The following is a 10,167-nucleotide window of genomic DNA, read 5'->3' on the forward strand; positions in this document are numbered from 1 at the left end:
ACCACACTTCTCCGTTGCAATTTTTGGTTCTCCTCCTAGTGATCACTTTTTCGCCAACACCTCCTTCATAAATCTCTTATACAAAGGCATGTGCTCAAGGGCTTCAAAGAATGGTAGATTTACCTCTAACTTTTTGAACAATTTAGTAAATTTCTCAAAGTCTTTCTCTCTTGAACCCTTCTTTGTCACTCTGGAGGGGAAGGGTAGTTTTATCACCGGTTCAGCGTCTTTCTTAATTTTTTCTTCAATTGGTTTAACCGGTGGTACCACAACTTCTGGCTCTTTTGGATTCTCTCTTATTTCCAGATCCACCTCTATTACCATGGGGTCATCTATTTCCTCCTTTTCTTTTTCAGATTCTGCTACTCTCCTACTTCTTGTAGTAACAGCATTAATCTTCTCTTGGTCTTTCGGATTTTTCAGAGTTGAGCTCGGAAGGGTACCTTGTGCCTGTAGAGTGAGATGCTGTGCTATCTGCCCCACTTGAACTTCCAGATTTTTAATTGAGGCTGAAGTGTTTCTGTGGTTTTTTCTTGTTTCTTCTTGGAACTGAGAACACTGCCCAGCTAATCTTTCAATTGCCACTTCCCACTCTGCCTTCTGGGTTCCTTGTTGTTGTTGATCTTTCCAAGCAAAATTTGGATGATTCTTCCACCCTGGATTATAGGTGTTAGAATACGGGTTGTTTTGCCTTAGGAATTTGATTTCTTCAATCTGCTTGGGAGTAGCAAAACAGTACATCGTTTGGTGTGGGCCATTACAGATTTCACAGCTTACAGGTTGAGCTTGTTGAACTTGAGCCACTTGTTGTTTACCTATATTCATAGCCTTCAATTTCTTTTCAACTTCTGCGGCTATCGCATCTTCAACCCGAGTTTTAGAAGTCTCTAGCTTGAGATCAATGATTCCTTCCGGTTTGCTAGCACACCTGTCATACAATTCCAAATGCTCATTTGCAGTTATTGCTTCAATGATTTTTATGATGCCTGAGGCTGTTGTGAAATTTGTCGAGCCTCCAGCTGCTGTATTAATTAACTGTTTTGTTTTCATTCTGAGCCCATTGACAAATACTTGCATCTGTTCAGTCTTGTCCATATTGTGAGTGGGACATGCTACTAGAATTATTTTGAATCTTTTGTATGCATCTCCTAAGGGCTCACCCTCCTTCTGCTTGAAATTCAGAATGTCATACCTCTTTCTTATAAATACCGAGGCGGGAAAATACTCATTTAAGAAAGCTTTTTCCATCTCTTCCCATGATGTAATGCTGCCCGCTGGAAGGGAATAAAACCACTCTTCTGCTTCTTCTGCCAAGGTGAATGGGAACATTCTCAGCTTCTTGGCCTCTTCTGTATGACCTTCGATTTTTAAAGTTGTACTCATGGTCAGAAACCTCTGTAGGTGCTTGTTTGCATCTTCATTAACCTTTCCGGTGAAAGGCTTTCTTTCGAGCTGAGTGATGGTGCTTGGATGTAATTGAAAATTAGGAACATTCACCGGTTGGTTGACAATAGTTAGTCTTCCTCCTGGTGTGTTTCTAGCACCATAGTCTCCGAGAAGTCTCTCTGGTGGTGGTACCTCGCCCATGATCTCTTCTTCACTTTCGGTGTCTGAACCAGAATGAACTGTAATTACTTCTTCCTCAGATTCCAGTTTAGCTTGATGAGCTTGTCTGCGCCTTGCGTGAAAAGTCCTTTCAATTTCTACGTCAAAAAGAAATTCTGCTGAGGCCTTGCCTCGCATAAACAGATTAGACAATTATTAGAATGAGGAACAAAAATAAAATAAAATATTTTTTTTTCAGAAAATAAAATTTTAGTCACAGAGCAACAAAATTCTAATTGAAATAAATCTAAAAACTCTATAATTTTCGGCAGTCCCCGGCAACGGCGCCAAAAACTTGATCGGAAAAATAGCAAGTGTACTATTTTGCCTCTGTAGTAATAATAGGGAAATTCCCCGAATGTCGATCTCAAGGACTGCGTGATATTATAGAGTTAGTAGGAATTCAATTAAACAAAAAGCCTTGGGGATTTTGGTTTTTATGATTACGAATTAAATTGCAAATAAACTTAAAAAGGTTGATTTGGCCAAATATGAGTAACATGCCAGGGTAGGTGTGTGCATTAACATGTAACAATTCTGAACCCTTATTCCATTAACAAAATTCAACTTATCAATTACCAGTTCTTAAGGGTATTTGCTCCTAAGTCCTTAGTGGGCAAACCATTGAACATTGAAATCCTAATCCCAAAGTCCTTCGAAATTAGTGATCAAATCAAATATTATTATAATCAAGAACAATCTGGTTACTATAGGGTATCCCTAGTCCTAGGTGATATCTACTATAATATAATGGTATAAAAACCCTAACAATGGAGGTCAATCCTAATTGTCAGTCATAAATCAATCCAGTTGGTCTGACGAGGAAAGCATTAAAAACCTTATACCATTAAATTGAATGTAAAAGAGAAATATGTTATTGAAATTCGGAATTCAAAATCATCACAAATGTTAATCAGGGACACCCCCTAGCATTGGGGGGTTTAGCTATTCATATTATCCAAAGAAATTACAAAGATATCAAATAAAGACATTACAATAGAGATGATGAACTTTGATCTTCAATGGCTTCCGCTCATGAGAGTTCTCTGTTCTTCTCAAATTGCATAGGCTTCTTTCTCAATCTTCCCTTTTCTTCGTGTGGCAAAAATATCCCTAATTCATCTTGAAAACTCTCCTAAATAGTGCAGACTCACTTAAGTTGGTTGGAAATACCAAAAACACCCTTGCAGGCAAATCACTGAACAAAATCATAAAATTCACTGAAATCAGCGTCAAACCCAACACGGGCCGTGTTGAGCAACACGGGCACCCGTGTTGGTCCCCTGGTATATTTATTTTTATTGATTGGTCCCAGACTTAGCAACACGGGCCGTGTTGAGCAACACGGGCACCCGTGTTGCACCACTGTTTTTCCTTCCTCTCAAACTTTGCTCCCAGCTCTCTTCCTGACACGGCCCGTGTTGAGCAACACGGCCACCCGTGTCAGGCCTCCTGAAACATGTTTTCGAAACTTCCTCGAAACTCCGAGTTTTGCACTGATTTATCCCGATTTATTCATATGATCCTGAAAACGTTAAAACATACAACCAAAGCATAAAATGACGAATAATGAAATAAAACACTAAAGAACATAACTTAAAAATACTTAAAAACAATGGTAAATATATGTGTGAAAACCACTGATCAGTTATCTGAAAAATTATTAAGTTATAATTAAAATCAATTAATGAATGATACATGGTTGGATTCGTCTTGAAAAATCACATAACTTTCATGTTTACATTTCTGAAAATGATTAAGTTTTTATGGAGATACGATTTCCATATTTTGTTGTTCTTGAGGTTGAAGATGAAGTCCATTTTTGAATTTAGAAAAATGCTTTATTTTATTTTGAATGATGTTCATTTCATAAACGACTTCATCGTTTGACTCAATTGGTTTATGTGTGTATTTGAGGCGTGTGTATAAAGGCTTGTGTATAAAGAATGAAATTTTTGAAATTCTGTTATAAGCATCTAAAATCCTACACATAGAGTCCATGACTGAAAAAACAACATCCTTAATTTGATGTCATCAATTGACATCACATTAATAATTCTCTTTATTCGTAATCCAACGACTCATGGTGGATCAAAACATATATTGTTGTTTTTTTTTTAGAGAATTCCATATTTGAATTGAATCATAGCTATTTCCAAACCTTGTGTTTATACTAGAACACTACGTAATATTCAAAATTGATCTAGTTAGCGAATAACATGATGTATTGGGAGGCATATTGATAGTCTTGATCATATGTTTTTGGTTAAGTAACTAGAAGAAGATGATGTATATATTTGTTTAGTTTTGTTTTGAAGCACACAATTCTGTTTGTTTTCAAGTTATAAGCATAACATCACAATATGCATGAGCAGAGAGATTGAACACGTTTCTAACCCTCAGGGGGCTAAAATTTTACCATTGGTTCCTCATATTTTATTTGTTGACACAAAAGCCTCATTCTTCACCTTCCGGTAAAAAACAAAGATATGGCTTTCAAGTTTGGACAAACGTTAATGAATGGGGTAATATATATTTTACTTTTCACTTCTCATCAACTTTAAAAACCAATCAACTTTTGACACGAAACCAATAATTTTTTTTAAAAATATTTTTCCATTACCAATAAATAAACCTCACAAGACAACCTATGTGTTTGGGTATAAATAGGGACAGGCCAGTAACCAACCCAAGAAATAGATAGATAAAAATATTTACATTTGGTATCATTCTCGCCGGAAAACGAGCGAAGATAAGATTTTCCGGCGAGCTATCTGAGATGAAGGTTCATCGGCCGAAAGGTGATAAGCGGAAGAGAACGAAGTCGCGATTGGTCAAGTTTGAAGAATTGCCTGAATATTTGAAAGATAATGAGTTCATATTGGATCATTACCGGTCGGAATGGCCGGTGAAGGATTCCTTGTTGAGCGTTTTCGCATGGCACAACGAGACGCTGAATGTTTGGACGTGAGTGTTATTTCCGATGTTAAAATTTTGCAGAACTTTTGGTTTTTGTGTTTGATTTTGCTATTCTTGGTGTAGTCATTTAGGAGGCTTTTTGATTTTTGCGGCGATGGCGGTGGTGAGTTTTCCGGCGGTGGCGGAACACGGAGGTGGAGGAGGAGGAGGGTTTCTCTCTAAAATTTACAGGTATTTTTCTTGTTTGGTTGAGATTTTTCTCTTGTTGTTGAACTTGAAGGGTTTGGGTTTCATATTTGGGGTTTTTTATTGTGTGGTGTAGGAACAGAGTAGGAGCCATGGGAAAGCAGATCAACGGTTCTGAATCTCAAAACAAAGACTTTCAGGTTTGCTTTCCATTTTCAATTTTATTATTTATTTATTTAAACAAGATTTGTTGTTTTTGTTTTTATGCCATTCATATTACTAGTAATAACTAATCATTTTTAAATGACTATATTATTTTATTAATTAATATTTATTTTAAAATAAATATTTATTATTATTTTTTCAAGTATGCTCTTTTAATTGTTATTGTGAATCTGAATAAAATACTATTAATATACAGCAACTTTTTAAAAAAAATGAATGATTGTTATCGTATTTCCAAGTTTGGTGTAATTTTGTTAGGTGAGGTAGTAGTAACTTCTTTATCTAATTGCTAAAAAATTTATCACCATTCATACTGTTTTGCCTTTTTTCATCATTAGTAATAAAATGTATCTTATATTTTCTATTTTTACAAAAATGAAAATGATAAAAAATTTAAAACTATTGCCAAATTTTGACATTTATTTATTATTATGGTTCCCTTACTAAAAGTATTATGTGAATGAATAATATCTGTGTTGTCTATTAGTCTGCCCACTTCACTATATTTCCATTTCTAAATCCATCAAACAAACAAGTACTCCGTCATAAAATGAATGTCATATTTAAGAAAAAAGTGTCTCAAAATACTTGTCATTTTATATTACCAATGCAATTTTATATTTAATTTTTTAATTATACCCTCTAATAAAGGCCCTTAATTTATGGTTTTTTCACTTAATATAAATGTTATTTCGAATACACTAATAATTAATCAGGATAATTTAGTAAAATCATTATTCTCTCTTTTATTTATTACTGTTTCTTAACTGTGTGAAGTGAGTCATTGCTACAAATAATTTGGGACGGAGGGAGTATTACTTATCTTTTTAAACTTTCAACAAATGCTCCTGCGATACGTCTCCCCATGTTTATTTCCATCAATTTTCCTGTCTTCTTGGTTGAGTGTGTTATTATCCAAACTCTTATATGAGTTGCAGCGGAGTCAGTGAAGTTGAGTTGATTTTCTGATTCAAGATCGAGCTGATCTTGTGGTCGGATGAATTTGCATTATAATGGTTAATTTGATGAATATGATTTAGTTGGATGAATTCGCCCTTTTTTATAATAGTAAAATTTGATCGATATGACTTGAGATCGACTTTAGCTCGCCTATACCATTTTGCATACTCTCTAAGGGGTTTAGTGTGTTGTAACCTTATAGATAAGACCGAGATAGACTTGAACCATTACTTTTGAAGTGTATTAGGCATGGTTGGTAAGGTTAGAAAATGTTGTGAATGAAATGGCAGGATAAGTGGGTCAGTTTAGCCTATCTCCATGTGATCTCTGTGACCGACCCATCATTATTCAATAATTTCAGACTACTCTATGTCTTGCGTTTCTTACTTGAAAATGTTGGAATAGTAGACAAAATATGATACTAGTAATTATTAAATAGTTATTCATTCATCTTTCCGCAATGAATACTTCACTTGAGAGGGATTAAAAAATCATAAACCAAACAATGGTAATAATATTTTTATAAGGCACTACTATGTTTGTCATTATTATGAGTAAAAAATATAATCATCATTGATATAAAGTGACAAATATTTAATTGAGAATAATCTATATAGTATTTTTAATTAAATATATAATTGAGAATGACTTATATAATATTTATTAGATGATATAATTAGAAAATACATTACAATATAAATATGTGAAATATTTTTTAGATGTCTTATTCATTGTAAAACTGATAGAGACAGTATTTGCTTATCAGTTGTTATCATGTGTAAATGTGTAAGATTCTCCAATATTGCTCTTTAAAAAATTGTGTATTTGGTACAATAAATTGTGTCCAATTTTCTAACACCAAGTTTTCTTAAGAATTAAGATTATTGGGAGGCAAGGGATTAAGAATCTAAAAAATAATTTTTTTAGGTTAAATATGTTTGTTGTACTCCTAAACATCTCATAATTCACTTTAAATTTTTAAAAAACTTTTTTTAAAGAAAAGTTATCTTAATAATTTCCATCTACATTTTTGTTCCTTATACAACTTAGTGACATAATTAACAATCATCTTAGCGACGGTTTCTACTTAGCATTGAATCAGCGACGGTTTTAACAACAATTTTAGCAGGAGAGACCAAAAGTGCGGATAAAATTTTTTAAAAGAACCATTATTTAAAAATAATTTTTATAGGGACTAAACCGATTTTAAATTATTTATAAGGACATATTTATTCCTTTTTTTTTTCTATTATCGGTTGGTCCAGTCCATTTTGTTTAACTTTTTTTAAGCCGAATACAAAAATATATCTTCCTAATTCATTAACAAACAGTTGTGCTTTTTCTGAAATTTGTTAATCAATTTTCTCTCTTGTACTGTCATTGTCATCCAACACAAGTTTTAATTTAAAGAATTACTTGCAATTGTCCAAAAAAAAAAGTTAGAATAACTTTTCCTACCAAGCATAGATATACATTGAATTCTCACCATTTATTTTTGTTCATATGTTTTCATGTTTTTTCATCTCTGCCTTTAAAACTCACATTTTCTTTTATTCTCTTTCTTTTTCAATCGATGATGGAGATTTTAGTAGACCTTCATGTCACATGAAAGGATCTATTCCCATCAAAATAAAACATGGAGAGAGAGATTTGGTTCTGTTCAGAAGAACAAACAATTTTTTCAGAGCTGTAATAAAATTCCATCCATAAGTTAAAGAATCAGTTTAAGTAGGTGATCAAAATTACCGCTATAAATCTAAGACCACTTGTATGAGATGGTAAAGGTCTCTTTTTAACTTGATCAGAAGTCTTAGGTTATGGTATTTCAGAAAGAGTTTTGCTGTCTATTATAGTCTTTGCAGATGCAAGCATAAGATACGAAGATACATGCTTATGCTAAAAACAATAAATAATTAAACATAACATGCCACATTTTTGCTATAAATGCCAAGTAATAACAAGAAAAATAAAAAATGATTAGTCCAATTTTAGCTTATCCCTTGAATAATCATGAGATTGAATGAATGCATGATTTGTTTGGTTACAGGATTGGCATTTGAGACAGATATTGGAAGTAACCATCTTTGATGGAGTGACAGAAACAATTCCAAGATGGCCATGGTTCATTTTATTAGTTGGAGGAATGTGTTGCTTAGCATGCAGTTCTATTTCTCATCTTCTAGCTTGCCACTCCAAACGCTTTAACCTCTTTTTTTGGCGTCTAGATTACGCCGGAATATCAATCATGATAGTATCCTCTTTCTACGCTCCAATTTACTACGTATTTTTCTGCAATCCATACGCAAGGTTACTCTATTTGACATCAATATCAGTCCTTGGAGTAATAGCAGTAATAACCCTTCTTTCCCCAACACTTTCAGCACCTCGGTTTCGAACCTTTAGAGCATCATTGTTCCTTTCAATGGGATTTTCAGGTGTTATTCCAGCAGTTCATGCTCTTGTAATCAACTGGGGTCACTCGCATATTGTAGTTGCCATTGGATATGAGGTGATAACAGGGATTCTATATGCCACAGGTGTTGTGTTTTATGTGACTAGAATACCAGAGAGATGGAAGCCTGGAGCATTTGATCTTGCAGGACATAGTCATCAGATATTTCATGTTTTTGTTGTTCTTGGGGCACTTGCACATAGCACTGCCACACTTGTCATGATGGATTTTCGAAGGGGATCACCCACATGTGCATTTTAGTTATTCATTTTTGTATTCTTCTTTCTATGGACACTAGATGCAGTTTTTAAACTTTGCAAATGAAACTAGTAACAAATAACAAATTTGACTATTTTGGATTCCCCCTCCCCTCACTTTCAGAAATGAAATGTTTTGTTAGATAATATAATTCAAACTTTTTTTAATATTAAGACATGTTGATTTTTATGTTTTGGTTTTCATTTCAAGCACTAAATATATTATAATATAGATGATATAGTTTGTTAATTATTCTTTTTACAATTTTTTAAAACAAACTTTTTCTAAATGCATCTCTTATAATTTATTTTTCATATCTTTATTAACAATTTTAAAAAAAACTAAAAAATTTTAAAAAAATATTATTTCAATTTTTAGATTTTTTGTTTAAGAATACATCTCAAATTAAGAAAAGGCTTAAATGTGTCACTCGTCTATGTAAGTTGGTAATACTTTAGTTTTTGTCTCTGTACTTTTTAAAACAGTACTTGAATGTTGAAATTCATTTGGTTTTTGTAATTGGCGTCAATATTCCGTTACAAAAAGGCCAATGTTGCAAAGATTTCTATTCTAATTGCTAAATTAGATTGTGAAGTGGAGCTTCTTTAAAGCTATTAGTATATTGAAAGAGATAAGTGATCTCGATCATTCAAAATATAGGTTATGGTAGTATAAATATGATGAGGACAAATACAAGAGAATGATCAATGAAAACAATGCTGATAACATTTATAAACTTGTCATTGAAATGAAATGTGTAGTGCATTTATACGTTGAACATTCTGTTAAAGGCATAGTTGCCCCTGATCCTATCCCTGAGGAAGATGAACATGGTGATGGAAATAGTTTTGAAGAAGATCAACAAGATGATGAAATTAATGTTGAAGAAGATGAACAAAGTGATGAAATTAATGTTGAAGAAGATGAACAAGGTAACAGAAATAATGTGGAAGAAGATGAACAAAATGATCGAAGTGATGTCAAATTAGATTATGATGATAATGAGGATGAAGTTGTTGGTATAACATTTGATGATAATGAGGATGAGAGGGCTCTTGGATTGGATGATGGCTTTGACATGATTGGTAAAGAAGGTGGTGTCAATGGAAAAAAAAAGGTATGGTAACGTGTGTTGCAAAGAAGAACAGACACATTCCAAAGAAATTTGTGAATGATGCTCATAATACTGGTTCATCTAGTTGTGTGGATAATGAGATGGAGATTAATGACGAGCTTGGTAGTAGTGATCCCGGTGCTTTAGATCATGAGAAGGAGCCAAAGTATGATAAGTATAGGGTGGAGGAGTTTGACAAGAATTATAAGTTCAAAGTGGGATTGAAGTTTGTATCACTTGATGAATTTAAAGAAGCAGTTATTGAAGATCCGTCTTGAATGGGAGAGATATACAATTTATGGAAAGAAATGACAGTTAGAGTATAGGTAATTTGCAATGGAAAATGTAGATTCTTGCCACTTGTAAGTAAAGTTGAGAATAATCACACATATTGAATGAAGAGATGGTTTGGTACTCAAATGTGTGCTAGAATATTGAATAATAGCTC

General features: G+C 33.3%; 1 protein-coding gene across 2 annotated transcripts; it reads left to right on the forward strand.

The window, feature by feature from the left end:
• The first annotated feature begins 4,277 nt into the window (after positions 1-4,277).
• On the forward strand, positions 4,278-8,699 carry LOC131594826 (heptahelical transmembrane protein 2-like). 2 transcript variants are annotated; one of them, XM_058867031.1, is made up of 4 exons: positions 4,278-4,572; positions 4,648-4,755; positions 4,847-4,910; positions 7,943-8,699. In XM_058867031.1, exons 1-4 carry the CDS (start codon positions 4,385-4,387, stop codon positions 8,606-8,608), a joined length of 1,026 nt encoding a protein of 341 aa, XP_058723014.1. In that variant the 5' UTR covers positions 4,278-4,384; the 3' UTR covers positions 8,609-8,699. The 2 variants fall into 2 exon arrangements, with proteins under 2 accessions (XP_058723014.1, XP_058723015.1); XM_058867032.1 differs by having other exon boundaries at positions 4,853-4,910.
• Positions 8,700-10,167: the final 1,468 nt, after the last annotated feature.

This window comes from Vicia villosa, linkage group LG4 (genome assembly GCF_029867415.1).
Source record: "Vicia villosa cultivar HV-30 ecotype Madison, WI linkage group LG4, Vvil1.0, whole genome shotgun sequence".
NCBI classification, from domain to species: Eukaryota; Viridiplantae; Streptophyta; class Magnoliopsida; order Fabales; family Fabaceae; genus Vicia; species Vicia villosa.

Coding starts and splice junctions, on each gene's coding strand:
- LOC131594826 (XM_058867031.1), top strand. CDS start 4,385: ATGAAGGTTCATCGGCCGAAAGGTGATAAGCGGAAGAGAACGAAGTCG. Junction 4,756..4,846: donor TTTCTCTCTAAAATTTACAG/GTATTTTTCTTG, acceptor TGTGTGGTGTAG/GAACAGAGTAGGAGCCATGG. Junction 4,911..7,942: donor CTCAAAACAAAGACTTTCAG/GTTTGCTTTCCA, acceptor GTTTGGTTACAG/GATTGGCATTTGAGACAGAT.